The sequence below is a fragment of the Phodopus roborovskii genome, unplaced genomic scaffold (genome assembly GCF_943737965.1).
Source record: "Phodopus roborovskii unplaced genomic scaffold, PHOROB, whole genome shotgun sequence".
NCBI lineage: Eukaryota > Metazoa > Chordata > Mammalia > Rodentia > Cricetidae > Phodopus > Phodopus roborovskii.
This window is the reverse complement of record NW_026126516.1, coordinates 2,915,083-2,933,674: the sequence shown is the minus strand read 5'-3', so window position 1 is coordinate 2,933,674 and position 18,592 is coordinate 2,915,083. Positions and strand designations below refer to the sequence as shown.

General features: G+C 41.4%; 1 protein-coding gene across 7 annotated transcripts in view; it reads left to right on the top strand.

The window, feature by feature from the left end:
- Window positions 1–18,592, top strand: part of Atxn3 (ataxin 3) — a 33,967-nt gene that overhangs the window by 4,578 nt on the left and 10,797 nt on the right. For 3 of the 7 annotated variants that reach the window (XM_051196493.1, XM_051196492.1, XM_051196497.1), the window contains exons 2-9: window positions 4,248–4,412; window positions 4,641–4,685; window positions 7,038–7,123; window positions 7,509–7,575; window positions 10,253–10,340; window positions 13,412–13,544; window positions 16,341–16,507; window positions 17,617–17,713. In XM_051196493.1, coding sequence (XP_051052450.1) covers window positions 4,248–4,412; window positions 4,641–4,685; window positions 7,038–7,123; window positions 7,509–7,575; window positions 10,253–10,340; window positions 13,412–13,544; window positions 16,341–16,507; window positions 17,617–17,713 — 848 coding nt within the window. Of the gene's footprint in view, window positions 1–1,029; window positions 1,115–4,247; window positions 4,413–4,640; window positions 4,686–7,037; window positions 7,124–7,508; window positions 7,576–10,252; window positions 10,341–13,411; window positions 13,545–16,340; window positions 16,508–17,616; window positions 17,726–17,838; window positions 17,964–18,592 lie in introns of those variants that run through there. The other 4 variants (XM_051196496.1, XM_051196495.1, XM_051196494.1 and 1 more) reach the window with 4 other exon arrangements.

The window sequence follows — 18,592 nt, the reverse complement described above, 5'->3', positions numbered from 1 at the left end:
TTTGCCTGTTGAGCCATCTTGCCAACTCTCCACTTGGGTAAAACCCTGATTGCAAAGAGGTAGCAGACTAACTTGGGCAGTGGCAACAAGACAGAAAAATGCATGGTCAGAGGTGGAGATAATGAATTTTTTTGGTTCATGTAAAATTTCACCAGTCTGTGGGCAATGTAATTTTTAAATTGATTTGAACAATTTGTTTTTTCATTCCATTAATCATATTAGAATTATAGAGCATATTTCTGGTAGCAGTATTATTTTACTTGGTCAAGGTTTGATTTTAAGTGCTTATTTTTAAATTTTTTAGGGAATGGGAATGTAAGTCACGCTTGAGTTTTATCTATCCTCAATACCACATAAATTTGGCATAATGAGACACATACCTTTGGGGGTTTTTTTTAAACAATTTTATCATTTCTGTTTTATGTGTATGAGTGTCTACATGAATCAGAGTGCACCATGTGCATACTGTGACTGAGGAGGCCAGGAAAGGGCATCAGGTCCCTTAGGACTGGAATTACAGCTGGTCATGAGTTCCCTTGTAGATGCTAGGAACCAAACCCAAATCCTCTGCAATAATGGCAAGTGGTTTTACCTGCTGAGCCTTTTCTCCTGCCTCCTGCCTCCAAAATCCCAATCTTTAATGGCAAGAATGTTTTAGCAACATTTTGGATGTTGCTATTTCTATATATTAAATGGTTAACAGGGGCCTGGGGCAATGGCTCAGGATTTTCAGTGCCCATATGATGATGACTCAACCCTCTGCAACTCTAGTCTCAGAAGAGCCAACCTCTTCTGGTCTTCACGAACGCCAGACATGTACATACATGATACAGCCATACATGCAGGCAAAACACCTACACACAAAAATAAAAAGATCTTTAAAAAACATGGAGACTGTAGTTTAAGAACCCTGCACTGAAGCGTGTTGCCTAGCTGTAGGACTGAAGATTGCATCACAGCCACTTCCCCAACTTGAGTGCCTGGTTGTCGTGTTAGATATGTCTTGATTTCTTTTCTTTTCTTTTTGAGATGGGATCTCACTATGTAGGGGACTGGCCGGGAACTCACAGAGATACACCTGTCTCTGCCTCCTGCGTGCTGGGATTAATTAAAGGTATGCACTGCCATGCCTGGCCTTCTTGTCTGAGTGTTTTTGTTTGTTCTGGTTTTTTGTTTGTCTGTTTTATGAGATAGTGTTTCTCCATGTAGCCCTGATTGTCCTGGAACTTGCTCTGTAGACTAGGCTAGCCTTGAACTCATAGACATCCCTGCCTCCTGAGTGTTGGGATCAAAGGTGTGCAGAACATCCCTGGTATGTGCCACCAACACCTGACCTTGTCTGAATGTTTTAAATTAAGTATGTCATACATAAGAACACAGGAGTCATGGGAGTATGCAGACAAGGAAGCACACATGGAAACAGCCCTAAGATGAAATCCCAGACTATTTCCCTGCCTCCTAAGTCCCCTTAGAGGAGGGCCAGCCATTCCAGTGCTTGCTTAACTCTACCATTGTGTAGACTAAGAGATTAATTTTGTCTATTTGTAGCTCCTTTAATTTTTAATTTATTACTATTGTGTGTCTCTACATGATCTGTTGTATGGATGGGCACATGTACAGAGGAGAGAGATCAGAGGAAAACTTTGTGGGCTGTTCTCTTCCACTTTAAATAGGTTCCAGGGATGGAACTTGGGCTTCTTCTGCACCTGTACTTTTGCTGTCTTTGGTGGTGGTGGGGATCGAACCCAGGGGCTAGCACACACTAGCTACATCCTTAGCTCTGGTGTCTACTTTTTTTAGTGTTGTTTGTTTGTTTTGTTTTTCTTTGCAGTTACTTGTATTTAATTTACTGTTATTCTTATACACTGTTTTGTTTGTTTGTTTGTTTGTTTTTTATAAATACAGTTCTGTGACCTAAACTGTCTTTGGGTGCTTTCCAGTTTGGAAGCGTACACGTATTGCTTTGGTGAGTGCGTTTGCAGTGTTTGTGTGTAACCACAGGGCACATGGATGGAGCTCTGGTAAAGATAAAGGTTGCTGGAGAGTGCTTTCTTGAGGTTATACTCACTCCTGTGACAACAATTTCCTGTAATTCTAAACCTCTCCACAGTAATAGCTGACCCAGAGACTGGATAGTAGTATCACATTGTGAATTTTCTTTTATAAAAATACAATTTTTAGCTAGGTGTGGTGGTGCATGCCTTTAATCCTATTACTTGGAGTCAGAGGCAAACAGATTTCTATGAGTTGAGGCTAGCTTGGTTTACATAGTGGGTTCCAGGCCAGCCAGGGCTACAAAGTGAGACCTTGTCTGAAAAACAAAAACATTTTTTTATGGCCTGGAAAGATAGCTCAGCAAGTAAAGCACTTACCGCCAAGCCTTATAACCTGAGTTTGATCCTTGGGACTCAAATTGTGCAAGGAGAAAATTGAATTTTTCAAGTTGTCCTCTGCATCCCCTCCAGCCAATCAATCAATAAGTATAATATTTAAAGATAATTTTTTATTGTTTGTGTGTGACATGCATGCTAGTGCTGGCATGCAGATGGCCAGGTGTGCATGTGGAGGTCAGAGGGCAAGTACCCAGGAGTCATTCTGTCTTTCTGCAGTAGTATCGGGATTGACAGCAGGCACCTTTACCTAAGCCATCTCTTGCCCTGTGTTACGGTTTTGAAATACATTTCCCTGGGGACTAAAGAAGTTGAGATCTTTTTGTATGCTTTTAGCCTCTTGACTATCTTGTGAAATGCTTGAATTTCCAGTAGGCTATAAGTGGAACATCTGTATGCCTCTCTTCTTCATAGTAGGCGGTATTCAATGGACATTGCTCCTAGCAGTAGATGGCCAATAGGAGGAAAAAGAGGCAGAGACCAAGAATTCTGTTACCACGTGACTGCAACTTGAAGGGATACTTAACTAGCTCCAAGCCACTCTGGGCAACATTCTTTGGCAGACTATGAACATAAGCTTGTTCTAGCTCTGTGTTAGATGCAAGCTCTCTGAACTCTGCCTTCCTGTTCCATGACAGATATGTGTACTCTATTTAATTTTCTTCCTATAACCTTGATTCATCAGGGAGAAAATGCATCCTGTATGGTGCTCTTTGAGAGTCATCATCTGACATGTAACATAGCTCAGACCAGGGGGTATGATGCCTGGCAGGTTGAGTCCAGTATGTCTTGTTGGCCCTTAGAGAGCCAGAGTTAACGGAGGAAGTGTTCTTTCCTTTGCCGTTGCCTCCCAGAAAGGCAGACTTAGGGTCTGTGTAGACTGGTCTCATCTACTCTTTACCTATAGCTTAGGAAAGCAGCATTGTTAGGACTAGGAGAGTGACAGAAGGCTGCTCAGTGTCAGCTCACTGGATTTGGTCAGTTGTGTTCCAGTTGTGTGTGAAAGCCAGCTAACCAGCACTAGAAGCCACTGGGCTTGTGGGATGTTACACCCACCCTTCATGAGAGGATGCTAAGGACCTCTTAGGGAGCTGAACTTGGCTGTAGTTCCTCTTGCTAGTTTGTCCACTCAAGGGCATGGACTGTCATCAGCTTGGGACAGTTCTCTTTCCTATATGTTACATGGAATGAGTCTGCAAAGTCAACTGATGGAGAGCCTCAGCTCTGGAGCTTCCAGAATTGTTCCCACTTAACACAGTTCTGAGTTTGAAAGGACAGGCTTTTAAGGTCACATAGCAACTAACTGGTTAGAAGAATGAATGTTTTAGGAGATAACACTCCCTTTTTGCAGTAGTAATTTGTCATGGAATCTCCAAAAATGAATTCTTGTAGGTATTGAAACATTCAAAAGTCTAAATGTTTTTGGTGATTTTTGTTTGTTTTGTTTTGTTTTGTTTTTTTTTTTCCAGACAGGGTTTCTCTGTATGGCTGTCCTCGAACTCTAGACTAGGCTGGCCTCCAACTCACAGAGATCCACCTGCCTCCCGAGTGCTGGGATTAAAGGTGTGAGCCACTGATGCCCAGCTAAGGCTAAATATTTTTATAGGGTCACTTTTAGGCTTATATGAGATAGGATAGATAAAGTTATACTGTAAATCGTTCTTCATTTTTGTTCCTGTAGTTAAATAGCTGTAAAATAAGTGTGGACAAATGCAAATGCATATACCTGTAAAATCAGGTTTGTCTAAGGCTAATAATGTTTGACTGTATTAAAAAGTTATAATTACATTTTTTAGAAGATACTGTATAGATCTGCTTAATAAATCACATTTCAATTTATTCTTTTGGAAACACTAGCAAGAAGGCTCACTTTGTGCTCAGCATTGCCTGAATAATCTATTGCAAGGGGAGTATTTTAGCCCTGTGGAGTTATCTTCAATCGCACACCAGCTAGATGAAGAAGAAAGGATGAGGATGGCGGAAGGAGGAGTTACTAGTGAAGACTATCGCACATTTTTACAGGTACTTGTTTCAGACTCACCAAATCCCATTTTTTTTTTTTAACACATGGGTGTTCTTTAAAGGAGGATGAGCCATTCTCCATCGGAGTCTGACTTGTTAATTATAACTCTGCTCTTCACTTGGTAAATGGGACTGTGCAGTGTGTTCTTGTAAATGCGCACACTAATGACAGTTTTTAATCCTTTTCCCATCCCTCTCTGCCCACAACTGCCCATGAAAATTGAACAGCAGCCTTCTGGGAACATGGACGACAGTGGCTTTTTCTCTATTCAAGTAAGTGGTCCAGAGTGTGTGAAATCTGCCTCATTTTCAGCGCTGCTGTGCTCACGCTCAGTTTGTGGTTGATGTGGCACAGCCTGGCACAGCTTTGTATGTAATGATGGAGCCTTCAGGAGTTCCCTTGGTAAACTGTCTGGAGAATATAAGACAGCTCTCTGGAGTGCTACACATAGAGAGATGAGCATAGAGGACTGTAGACTCTGCATTTAGAACAGGGCTTTGGTCGCTTGCTTGCTTAGAACAGGCAGGGTCTCACTGTGTAGTCCTGGCTGGTCTGGGACTTGGGTTCATCTTCCCATCTGTGTCTCCAGACTGGAATTTATAGGCGTGTGCTACCATACTTGATTTAGAACAGGGCCTTTAAAAATTACTTTCTGAGAGAGATTGCTTACTTTGCATGTAGGTGCTCATAACTTCAATTCTAATAAATTACAGTGCTTCAAACTTACTATCTCTGATCTGTCTGAGAAATTGCAGTGGCTTGCAGCCTTCTGTTCGAATCATCCTACGGGACTGGGTTCCTACATTACCTCCGTGCTTCTGATCTGTGTGGTAATTTGTAGCCCTTTTTTTTGTTTGTTTTGTTTTGTTTTGAGACAGGGTCTCTTTGAATTTGTGGTCCATTTGGAGGGTGTGATTAGGATTGGCTCCAAGGCCTCACAGATGCTCAGTCTACCACTGAGCCACTTCCCATTAGGACCCATTTTAATTCTGTGGTGGTTTATTTTTATAGTTCTAGGGATGATGTTTAATGTCTTTTTACCCACTGAAGAAGTATTCTTCCCTAGAGAAAACCTCTAGGCCTGAGGTTATTTATTTATATATGTTTGTTTGTTTTGCTTTTATAGATAAGGTATTGCTTTGTAGCCAGCCTGGTCTTGAACTTCCCAAATTTCTGTTTGGCCTGTTTTGCTGGGATTGCAATCAGGGACCACCATGCCTAACTTAATTCATATACTTGTAGGGTTCTTTTATCTATGGATCTTCCATTCTAATGATCTGAGGGTTGAGCTTGGCGTTGATGGTGCACGCCTTTGATCCCTGCACTTGGGAGGCAGAGGCAGGCAGAGTTCGAGGTCAGCCTGGTCTACAGAGCTAGTTCCAGGATAGCCAAGGCTGCAAAAAGAAACCCTGTCTCGAAAAACAAACAAACAAACGATATGAGGGTTGTCCAAGTTCTTTCAGAATCTCTTTTGAGAGATCTAGTTCTGCAAGAGTCCTCACTCTGTAGCACTACCACCCAATGCTTCAGTTGCCATTGGCATAGGTCAAAGGTGAGAGGTGGCACAGCCCCTGCCATCTCCTGTATGTGTGGCACTGCTCACACTCGCTGCTCCCTTGCGCTTGGGTTTGGCTTGAGTTACTACACAGTGTGCTTGTTTCTTTGTTGCCCACCTGGGCAGACAGAGCATTTTCTGAAATTTCTCTCCTTATTTCAGTTAGCAATAACCAGGTTTGACTTTTTGTTCATTACCCAAAGTCTAAAATATATCAAACCTTCTTTTTAAATATTTACTTTTATTTTAAATATTGTGTTCGTCTATGTGTGGGTATGTGCACATGAGTACTTTGTTTGTGCAGGCCAGAAGAGGGCATTGGAGACGTGGAGCTGAAATTATGGGTAGTTGTTAGCCCTGTCACGTGGGTGCTGGGAACTGAACTATGGTCCCGTAAGAGCAGTTTGCACTGTTGACCACTTAGTTATCTCCACAAACCTCTCCATCTCCAAAACTTTCTTTGAAATCTCTAGCGAGAACTTACTTTATATGCCTTTGGCCACTGACATTGCAGGTGAGTATATGTAGTGGACCAGTTTTACAAACAGAACCCACAGATGGAATGTGTTTCTGCATACCTAAGAGAGTTTTACCTGTGAATTGTGTGGTTTTTCTGACATTTCTCGGAACCCTAATATAGAAAGCAGTCTTTTAAAAATGGATGTATAGGGGGTTGTAGAAATGGCTTCCCTTTTCAGAGGACCGGTTCCGTTCCCCGCAGCCACATCAGGCTGCTTACAGCTGCCTGTAACTCCGGTGTATGGGACGTGACACCCTCTCCTGGCCTCCACAGGCTCTCATACAATTCTCTCATTGCCACTCAGATACACTAATATGCTTAAATAAAAATAATAAAAAATAAATCTTTAAAAAGTAGCAATGAAATAAAATTAAATTCACATGTATATATTATTTATGGGTTTAGTGAGGTTTCATGGGGACATAATTTAAAAACAATAGCCTCCTCAAAGTTGATGAAGTACAGTTGCTTACAAAATTAATGTGGCCGTGCTATTTAATGTGTTCTTGCAGACTTAGCTCATGAAAAGTTGCTGTTTTCTTTTGACAGGTCATAAGCAATGCCTTGAAAGTCTGGGGTCTAGAACTAATCCTGTTCAACAGTCCAGAGTACCAGAGGCTCAGGATTGACCCTATGTAAGGTCCTACATTTCTTTCTTCAAACTTGATTTTTAAAGCCATAGTTTCTGATTGAGGATGAATTCATCACGAATGCCTTTGCTTTGATACTGCATTTGATGCCCTTGGACTTCTCTGTGCCACCTTTCTGGTAGCCTCGAGCAGCTGCCTTCTAATCAGTGTCAGTGGTGGCATTGACCCAAGTGGCGTGGAGGCTTTGGGGCATAACATCAGTAAGCTCCTGTAGAAAGTGTGTAGAGTTATGTAATTTTTATTTTTTAAAATCAGCAACACTTAAGTGTAACTATATCCTAACTGATAGAAATTATATAGTACTTGCTAGTATATATCTCATAAAATCCAAGCTTAACAGTATTAATAGTATACGTTTTGTCTTTTCTAGAAATGAAAGATCCTTTATATGCAATTATAAAGAACACTGGTTTACAGTTAGAAAATTAGGAAAACAGGTAATATTTCTTCTCCTTTCTTGTCCTTTTATCACACTCCATACTTCATTTAAAACTAAAATGCAAGCGATTGACGTCTTTACAATGAAGGCCAGGATCCCATGCACTTAACCTGAGCCTTGCCTCGATTCAGCAGTAAAAACTGGCTATCTTAAGAAAGATAATCAGTTTCTCTTCAGATCTTTAAAATAAAAACCATACAAGTTATAAGAAAAATTCTGTATTTAAAGCAATGCATACGTGGTTACTATTAAGTATGTTTTCATGTGATGATTTGTATTTACTACAGTTGTAACAAAGCCTGAAATGTCAGAGATAAGCAAAACGTTTAGCAGTTAGCATTAGTAGGATTATTCACAGGATTCCACTAAATGGTGCATAAAAACACCATTGAATAGGCTTGTGAAAGGAGCAGTCATGTAAAGTTCTTATTAGAATGTTAAAACCGGATAAGGGTTATTAGAAACCAGCTCATGCAGTCAAAGGTAATGAACTACTAATACATAAGCAATGAATCTCAGAAATGGGCACTAGGTACAGTGACAGACAACAGACTACTGACCAGTGCTTGTGAAGACTGGGGATGGAGAGAGGGAACACCAGAGAAAGTCTCCAGAGGGGTCAAGAGACTGGACTGTGATGAATGTGTTTGCTCTCTTGTTCATGTTGATGGTTTAATGGGGATAATACAAATATTTTTTTTTAATGACTAATTGTAAAAAGGAAAACAGACAGGTTGTAATAAGAGGGGTCAAGAGACTGGACTGTGACAAATGTGTTGGCTCTCTTGTTCATGTTGATGGTTTAATGGGGATAATACAAAATTTTTTTTTTTAATGACTAATTGTAAAAAGGAAAACAGACAGGTTGTAATAAAAGTAAGTGCAGTTTATCCAAGTACAGTGGCCCATGCCTGTGGCTCAACACTCAGGAGACTGACCTAGGAAGACCTTGAGGCCAGCCTGGACTACATACATAATGAAACCCTGAAGAGACGCAGGAGGAGAGGGACGGCAGTTTATTTCATGGCAGTTGTGCCTCAATAAAGCTGTGTTTTTGTTTGTAATAAAAGGCAAAAATGCTGTGTGTGGTGGTGCACACCTTTATTAGTCCCAGCAGAGACAGGAGATCTTTGAGTTGTAGGCCAGCCAAACCTACACAGTGAGACCCCGCCTTAAGAATAAGTAAATTAGATTAAATGCAAAAAGAAAAGAAACAATGCATTGAACCTGGTTATATGGCTCAGTGGGTATGACCTTACTGCTCTTGCAGAGGAGTTCCTAGAACCGACTAACTCCAGTTCCATAGAAGCCAATGCCCCTTCTGACCTCTATGGGCACCAAGCATATGCATGGTGAGCATACATACATACACATAAAATTAAGTATTTAAAAGGAAAGGACACTGTGTTTGTGTGTGTGGGTGCGTGCGTGCGTGCGTGCGTGCATGCGTGCGTGCGTGCGCGTGTGTGTGTGTGTGTGTGTGTGTGTGTGTGTTTTAAGTAACCTGTACTGTTAGCTGTTCACTGGGCCATCTGGAAGCCAGTACTGTAGGTTATTGGCAGGGTCTGTGCTTATAACAAGCACCAGGTCCTAGGTTCAGTCTCTTGCTCCAAAAACTAAGGAAAGAGTATTTGCATTCTCTTAAGAAGGAGATGTGTAGTAGCCCGGGACAGGAGTCACCTCTGCGAAGCTCTTTTGGCCTCCTTCCTCCCAGCCATTTAGGGTTTATTTGTCCCTTTAGAAAATTAGGACTGAGGTCATTTTTCTGAATAAACTAACGACTGGATTTTTAAGGCCTAGAAATTTAAAACTCAAGCAACTTTGTAGTGATTTGTAAAACATTGTTTTGAGCTTTTTACATTTTTCATTCTTTTTTGTAGTTTTTAAATTTTGAACAGTTTTATTTTTGACAGTTACAGAAGATGGTCCTATTGGCATATTGGTCCTTGGGTCTGACTTATGTTCTTGTTTAAGAACAGATTTTTAGCTGTGCGTTTCTAGCACTCTAGAGGCAGAGGCTTTGTGGATCTGTGAGTTCCTAGGCTAGCCTCTGGTCTCTGTGTAAAGAAAGAAATGATTGGAACAAGTATTCTGGCGTGTATCAAAATCCAGAAGAGTCGTTGGTTGTTCATGGAACTGAGTATGACTTTGGAACCTTTTTCTATTTTTCCGTTGAAGTAAGGGCACCTCAGAGTGGTGACTTAATGCTGTTAGTCACAGGCAGTGGTAGCTTAGTGGTCTTTTTAAAATGAAACAGTGATTATAAACATCTTCCCAGGATGTCTACCTTTTAAAAATTGGAGTCTTTTGACCAAATAAAAGTGTGTAGCTGTCATTTTTTCCTATATCATCTTGACGTGTGTAGGTGTGTTGGCCTGATGTTTTAAAACCATGTAGTTATAGCTATCAATAAAGGCATTTTAACGTACTGTCAGCTTCTGTCCTTTTAAAAGAGGTTCAAGTTTATGCCTTAATTTGTTGTCTAAAACTTTTTTAAAAAGCATTTAATAGTGACAGATGTACAGCATTTGTTTGTTTTGAATCACAGTATTCAATACTTTAGAGAATCTTAGTTTGATATACAGTCTTACTAAATTTTCGTAAGTTGTAGATTTAACATGAGGATTTATTTTTGCGTATAATCTTCATTAATCAATATTGGTATCTTTTTCTAGTGGTTTAACTTGAATTCTTTGCTGACGGGTCCAGAATTAATATCAGATACATACCTCGCACTCTTCTTGGCTCAATTACAGCAAGAAGGTAAATAAATACCAGAAATTTTATCTTTGAAAGTTGCTTAAACAAAAACTGAGTCATTGTTTGTACGTCTAATAGTGCATGGTCTCTGGCAGTGGCAGTGAATCATCCTTAGAGTGTAGGTGTTCAACTCTGGGCTGCAGTTTGGGTGACACAGTTCTGTGTGAGTGCTCCCTTCATTGGGACCTCCCCTTAGCCAGGGGCCTCCTTTGCGTTCCTTCTTAAGTGATACCTTTTCCCCTCTACACCCTGCACATCGCAGGACTGACGGGGTGCACGCTCCTCCTGTTGCTGCTCACTCATTTTCAGCCACTATTCTTTGTATGGACTCCAGTGCCTGTGAATTACCTGCCTTTGGATTAACCACACCCTACTGTACTCACCCGTGAGCCACCTCCTTTGTCACTGGAAACCAGATGACTGGTTATGTGTCTCTCTTTCATAAGTTCTTAGTCATTTCTATACCTGTAACCACCCCTCTTTCAAAGACCATTTTCTTCATTCTTGTCTTGACATTACAAATAACTAACTCCCTTCAGATCCCAGGCGTTAGCATTGTGTTCTTTGACCATCATCTACTTCTACGTGCCTTTCCTTTGCCATTCTTACCAGGCTTTCAAGTTACTGTGAGACTCAGAAACTCCTCTTATCTTCTGCAGTTTTTACTCTGATTGTTTTACTTTTTAAAGATTTTCCAATTTTATTTTATATGGGAAGGTGTTTTACCTGCACGTTTCTGTGTACTACACGCAGGCAGTTCTCAGAGAGGCTGGAGAGAGTTATGGGGATTCCTGGACCTGGATAGTTGTAAGCCACTGTGTGAGTGCTGGGACTAGAACCTGGATACTTTGTGAGAACAGCCAGTGCTCTTAACCTCTGGAGAGTCATCTCTCCAGCCCCTGATTATTATCATTCGATTGCATTCCTCAACTTCCTTTCTTTCTCTCCCCCATCATTCTTAAGTAATGAGAATCTTGACCACAGTTAAACCAAATCTTGGCCCTAGACATTTCTGTACCATAGCACTGAACATGACTTAAAAATTATGTAAAGTATGTTGGTTAGTTTTACTAATTTGTCATTTGTGTCTACAGATTTCAAATGACTCTTTGGTGGTTATTTCACAGCTTATCTCTCCTTTCCTTACAACTCGGTATGCCTTATGCCTTGCTCTTGTATTTTTCTGAGAACATAGGCATAGTTCTCTTCACCTTGCTTCTGTGTCTTTTTGTGTTCTGAGCTTATTAAATGGACAGACTGTACCTGTACGGCCAGCCCCCCCCCCCCATGCATGCTATATCTCTGTTCCTTCCCCCAGTCAACATTCTGTTTTTGCCCTTCTCTCCTGAGCCGAACATTTCTTCTGCTGTCTAAAAGTCTGTCCATGGGGAAAAAGCTTTTTGCCTCCACTGAGTAAAATAGAGCTCTCTTAACTCTATGAAAGTCTAGCCACTTGCCCATTTGTAATTTTCTCATTACCTCTGATGCATTGTCTCCTATTGAACTCCCTCCAGTCGCGTTGCCATAACCAGTGAGTCTCAGAAGTCTCTCTCTTCACTGTCACTGGTGACCCCTGCCAGTGCCAGGGTTCAGTGGCGGACCTCCTTTTATCTTTAGCTTAGACGCTCCTTCTGAGCACCAGTCCTCGTGCTGGCGTCTTCATTTGGCAGTCCAGGAAAATTTCAAATCAAACATGTCCAAGACGACTTTTTAAATGTTTTAAAAATATTTTATGAGTGTTTTATTTACATGTGTGTCTGTGCACCATGTGTGTGCCTGGTGCCCATGGAGGCCAGAAAAGGGCACCCAGTTCTCTGGAAGTTGAGTTACAGACTGTTGTGAGCTGCTATGCAGGTGCTGGGAACCACATCTGAGTCCTCTGGAAGAGCAGCAAGTGCTCTTAACCACTGAGCCATGTCCCCAGCCCCAAAGGACTTGCCTTCTATGTTTGTGGTTTGGTTGGTTGGTGTTGCTTGCCTGCCTATATGTACTTTCTTTCGGGCTTCCATTTCAGGAAGAATCATTCTTGTACCCTGGTTTCTATATGTTGATAAAGCAGCCATAGCGCTTTTATAAAAACATAATGTATGTCACACAGTTACTTTACAAGTTAGTGGTTTCCTGACACTGAAAATTAATTCCAAAGTCTTAAGTAATTGTCTGCAATAAGGCAGAATCTCTTCTTTTCAGGGCCTGCTCAGTAGATACCATAGTGAGTTGACATTCTGATTCTAGGGTTTAGAAATACTTTTATTAGCATAAAGCACGTTAAGACACCTAAACTCTGAATAAGCTTGGCTTTACCAAAAATTGTGTTAAACATATTCTTTTAGTAAACAGCCCTCTGAATCTTTGTTTCATTGAAGTTTAAGAAGATGAATGATAGAAAACATTAAATAAATTGGAATTTGTTGTATCTGATAAAACCTGGCTTAATAAGTGTATTTATTACAAATTGCATTGTACCGGTGTATTTTCTTTTGTTTTTCAAGGCATGAGGCACGTTGGCACTCTGACTAGATTTGGGGTACTGGCTTCCCAGCCCCTGTTTTCAGTTAGGAGGGCTCTGTGGGAGGGCAGGGAGCAAGGTGGGGAGATACCATTTCAGTTGTGTATTCCATGCTACCAGTCCCTGGAAATATTTCCCAAATGTGTCTTCACACCAGCCATTGAGGAAGATTCCTTTATTTCTGTTCAGCAATTTAAGATACCTACACAGATGAGCAAAATAATTGACAGACCCTGTGGTACTGGGCACTGGCAGATCTTGAGTCCATGTCCCTTTCTGTACTCCTCCTTTGTCTGCCTGTCTGCTCCCTTTCAGTGAGTAGTCATGTGGTCAGGCTCTGCCTTTCTAGGGCCCTTGTAGACAGGACGGCTTTTGATTCTTGTAGCCACCAAGTCTACCTGATGAGAACGGTAAGGCTTGGTGTGTGGTTTTTTTAGAGACTACCCTCCTGATCCAACTCTCACCTCATGTTCTGCTGTGCTCTGGTACCTTTCTGTCAGCTATCATTTCAAATTAAGTTTGACGCTCCTACTAGTTGTTTTAGTTTATTTTTGCCTCTTTTTAGGTTATTCTATATTTGTTGTTAAGGGTGATCTGCCTGACTGCGAAGCTGACCAACTTTTGCAGATGATCAAGGTCCAGCAGATGCATCGACCTAAACTTATTGGAGAAGAATTGGCACAACTGAAAGAACAGAGGTAAAAGTTTAGCATTGTTGTGGAATGTATGATACAGCATGCTCGTAAGAGAATTAAATGTCCATGCTTACATTTTCCGTGTCTGCGTGAGTATATGCCATATGTGTGTGTTCCCACTAAGGCCTGTATTGGGGTTGGATCCCACGGAGCTAGAGTTACAGGCGATTGTGAGATGCAGGACGTGGATGCTGGGAACTGAACTTGTCCCTTTGGAGAGCAGGAAGTGATATTAACCACCGAGCCATCTCTCCAGACACTGTTATATTTAATGTCTGATCATTTACCACCAGTAGCTTTTTAATTTCTATTGGATCTTATTTTTACTTTGGGTGTTGTTTTTGTGGTAGACATCAATGTCTTGTTCATACTATCCAAATATTCTATTATTCAATTAGGTCCAAATCCCTATTTTCATTTCATATATTTGTTAAGAATTTTGATCATTCTATGTAACTATATGGACATACTCTGATGGCGACAGGGAATTCAAGACTGATATGCTTATGTAATTTTCAGTTTTTATTTGACAGTTGTATACATGTATATAATTATTTTTATGTTTATCCCGCATCCCCCTCTCCTAACCCCTTCAGTTCTCCCTGAATCCCTTTATCTCCCAGAAGGTCCCCTTCTTTTCTTTCTCTTGCTTTTACTCACTGAGTTTAATTAGGATTGCTTGCATGGAAACCTACTAGTGGCTGCACCCCTAAAGGAAAATTACTCCCTCTCCCTTAGCAGTTCTTCAGCTAGGGATGGAGGCCTCATGAGTGCTCCCCTACCTGTCCATGCAGGAATGTTGGTCTCTTGATCTTGTGAAGTTTATATGCTGGTAACCATAGCTGCTGTGAGTTCATGTGTAGCAGCCATGTCATCGTCAGAAGACAGCATTTCAGCTCCCGAATCTCCTGCTCCTACGTTCTTGTTAACGTCCCGTGAGGGTTGATACAGATGTCCCACTCAAGTCTGAACACTTAGCAGCCACTGAGTTTTTGCATTAACTGTCATCATGTCCCAACCAGTGTGTCCCCTTCCTCCCTCCCATCCTGCTCCCCGACCCCCATCACCAAAAACAGTTTTTCTGACCAAGTATCTATCTGTAGGTCTAAATGTATTTAGAAGGGAATTTGACATGGCCATTTAGTAAAACAGTAGTAATTGTGCCCCCCATCTAGGCCTGTTACCCACTTAGCCCTATGACCTATGGGCTTTTGGCAGTTTTTTTTTTTTTTTTTCAGTATCAGGTATGAATTTCTATGAAGTAGCCCTCAAATCCCGTCCAAAAAAAAAAAATGGTTGAGCCAGGCATGGTGGTACATGCCTTTAACACCAACACTCGGGAGGCAGAGGCATGTGAAGTTTTCTGAGTTTGATGTCAGCCAGGTCTATGTATTAAGTTCTAGGATAGCCAGAGCTCCATAGTGAGACCCTATCTCAAAACAAAACAAAAACAAAAAGGAAAAGAGAAACTGGTTGGTTGCCCCCCATCATAGTCATGTCACTATTGTCTGGCAAGATAATGTAGCAGAGCATACAGGGTCTCGCTAAGACCGGTGATGATTCTCTCCTCTAGCAGTCTACATGGCACCTTCCAGCAAATGACAGCTGGCCAGCAAGATAGAAGCTCCAGCTCAGTTCCTGATTGATTTCTCTCTACCAATTAGATCTTATTATTTAGTTCTGGTGGGCAACCAAGAACTGGCTGCATGAAAGCTTCTCTGAGAGTAGGACTAATTTGCAGGTCTAAATGTGTTTAGAAGGCAGTTTGACATGCCCACATATTGTTGGAGGAGCCTATGGATTTATTTGATTTTTAAAATAAGATCTCAACAGTTAGTGGTGGCACATGCATTTGGGAGACAGAGGCAGGCAGCTCTCTGTGAATTTGAGCCTGGCCTGGCCTATAAAGCAAGTTCTAGGACAGCCAAGACTGTTACACAGAGAAACCCTGTCTTGAAACAAGAACAAAAGATCTAGCTGGGGCTGGCTAGGATTACAAATGTGTGTGTAGGGTTTGTGTTTCCATCCTGGGTTTCATGCATGCACTCCAGCACTGATCAAGGTCCTAGTCCGCACGCCTTGCTTCTGGTGACAGGGTCTCATTAAGTTGCCTACTTCGACATCCTTTTGTCCTCACCTTTCAAGTAGCTGATGCTCAACAGGGATATGCATGCCACAGTGCCCAGAGAGGCTGGGTTTTAGTGAAGTTTATGGAATTAATTACTTAAATATCTTGGCTTAGATTCATATTACAACTCAGTCGTTTACTAGACCTTCTCTTCCAGAGTGTTTTTTTTTTTTTTTATCTATAATCTTTAGATTGTAAGTGCCTTTATGTTTTATTTAAAGTTGAAAACAATGGGGCTAGGGAGATGGCTCAGTGGTTAAGAGCACTGGCTGCTTTTCCTAGAGGACCTAGGTTTGAATCTCAGCACCTACCTGGTAGCTCACAACTTTCTGTAACTCCAGGCTTAGGGGATCCTTCACCCTGTTCTGGCCCCTCAGGCATTGCACACACATTGTACAAGATACACATGCAAATGAAATATCCATACACATAAATTTTTTTTAATGAAAAATAAAATAAACTTGGAGGCCAGGCTGAAATTTTTTTTTTTCCCCAAGACAGGGTTTCTCTGTATTGCTTTGGAGCCTGTCCTGGAACTAGCTCTGTAGACCAGTCTGGCCTCGAACTCACAGAGATCCGCCTGCCTCTGCCTCCCTAGTGCTAGGATTAAAGGCGTGCCCCACCAATGCCCCAGCCAGGCTGAAATTTTTATGAATACATTTGTTGTTTAGTGTTCTCAAAGCAGATCTGGAGCGAGTTCTAGAGGCAGCGGACGGGGCGGGAATATTGGATGAAGATGAGGATGATTTACAGAGGGCTCTAGCAATAAGTCGTCAGGAAATTGACATGGAGGATGAAGAAGCTGATCTCCGCAGAGCCATTCAGCTCAGTATGCAAGGTATGAACATTTTGGTGTTCACTTTAGTCACTTTTGGAGAACTGGTTTACATTGTTGTTAGCTTTTCTGGAAATTACTGTACTTTTGGAAGCTCTTTGATAGTTACTGAAAAAGCAATGGAGTTTCAGTATTTCTTTTAGATTTCCTTGATCTTGAATCCCTTTATAGCCTGTATTATACTAGGGCTGAGTTTAACACAGCTGTGGTTTTACTTCTAGTTATGTTAATTGCGGAACTGAAATAATACAAGTAATTGAATTAGTCTTCTAGTGGCTAGATGACCCTTAACCAAGCCAGCTGTTTTAACAAATGCATGCCAGCACTTCCTGGCTGTACAGCTTAGCAAGACTTAAGCCTTCTTTTTCGGGATACACCTTTGTCACTGATAAGTCCATAAGCAGAGGAGAGTGACAGTAAGCCTCCTTGGGAATGTAGGCAGAGAGAAGTGTTGAGATACTCGAAGCAGATTACTGAAAGCATGAAGTGCTTTATTGTAGTGATTTTCTTTTAATCTACTTTATATGAAGCTGCTTCTACTTTTAATGAGATTGCTTATCTAAATTTCTTAAATGTCTTGGTGCACTGAGGATCCATTAACATAGCCATTATTTATCCTAGACTCCTTGCCTCCAGGCCTACCTCTGCGTACTCCATGTAGTGTGTGAAGTCCCATGTTTTATTAGCAGGGACCTGCTGCATTATTGCAGTAATGCCAGCAAAACCATCTTACCACTGTCAGATTTACATGGGATCCGTTTGGTATACTGATTTACATGGGATCCGTTTGGTATACTTACTGGTGAGAACTTAGAACCCTAAGTTGTGGACCAGAGTAAGGTCGTTATGGTTGTCATCATAGTTCACTTTGAGGAGCACGGTGCCCATGAAGGTGTATATGTAGTTTTGGGAAGTTACAGAACATGCATGACTTCTCATATCTGCATCACATTAGCATTAGTCATGGCTGTAGTAACATGTTAGATTTTCCCTGAGACATTCACACAACAGGAGCGGGATGTTCTTAAGAAGAAAACTTTGTAGAGGCTTGCTCCAGGAAGATCAGGCATGCTGCTTCTTGAACAGGTATTTATAGTGATTGGCTTTTTTAGGTAGTCCCAGAAGTGTGTCTCAAGATAGTCCACAGACATCCAGCACCAGTCTCTCTTCAGAAGAGCTGCGGAAGAGGAGAGAAGCCTACTTTGAAAAGTAAAGTAGTTGGTACAGATTAAAGTTACATATTTCATACTTGCTGATTTTGTCTGTTTGTAAATTACTGCTTACTGCCTGAACTTGTGAACATACAAATTTTAAGTTTTTGTTTTTTTCTTCAGTTTTTCGAGACAGGGTTTGGTTTCTCTGTGGCTTTGGAGTCTATCCTGGAACTTGCTTTGTAGACCAGGCTGGCCTTGAACTCAGCAATCTGCCTGCCTCTGCCTTCCAAGTGCTGGGATTAAAGGTGTGTGCCACCCCTGCCAGGCATTTATTTTTAAGATTTACAGCACAGAACGTGTGAAATATTTAGCAGTTTTCGAGAATAAATTTACATGGAATAGGAAAGCTTGTGGGATTTGCTTATCAGAAGAGAAATGGACTTGGGACAGGAGCGCCAACTGCCTATTGACACATTGGCCCTGCTAAGCTCCCAGCAGTTTACAGGGAAAACAGCATTTGAGGAAGGTGGGGCCTAACACCCGTGGTCCTGCTGGTTGTCACTTTAGAAGGCCCATCAGCATCAGGGAAACCACAAACATGAACTATCAGCTCCCAGAACTGTATGTTGTACCCAGTCTATACATACTAAGAAGTAAGTATTTACAGGATTTGTTGTTGCGTTTTATTTTGTTTGTTTGCTTTTTGAGACAGGGTTTCTCTGTGTAGCTTAGTAGATCAGGCTGGCCTCAAATTCACAGAGATCTGCCTGCCTTTGCCTCCTGAGTGCTGGGATTAAAGGTGTGTGCACCACCACCACCCAGCTGTATTTACAGTTTTACAGTATCTTCCTTTCTAGTCTTTTTTTTTTTTCAATCTTTATTTTTTTTTGGACAGGGTTTTATCATTAGGTCTGACTGACCTTAAGCTCCTGGC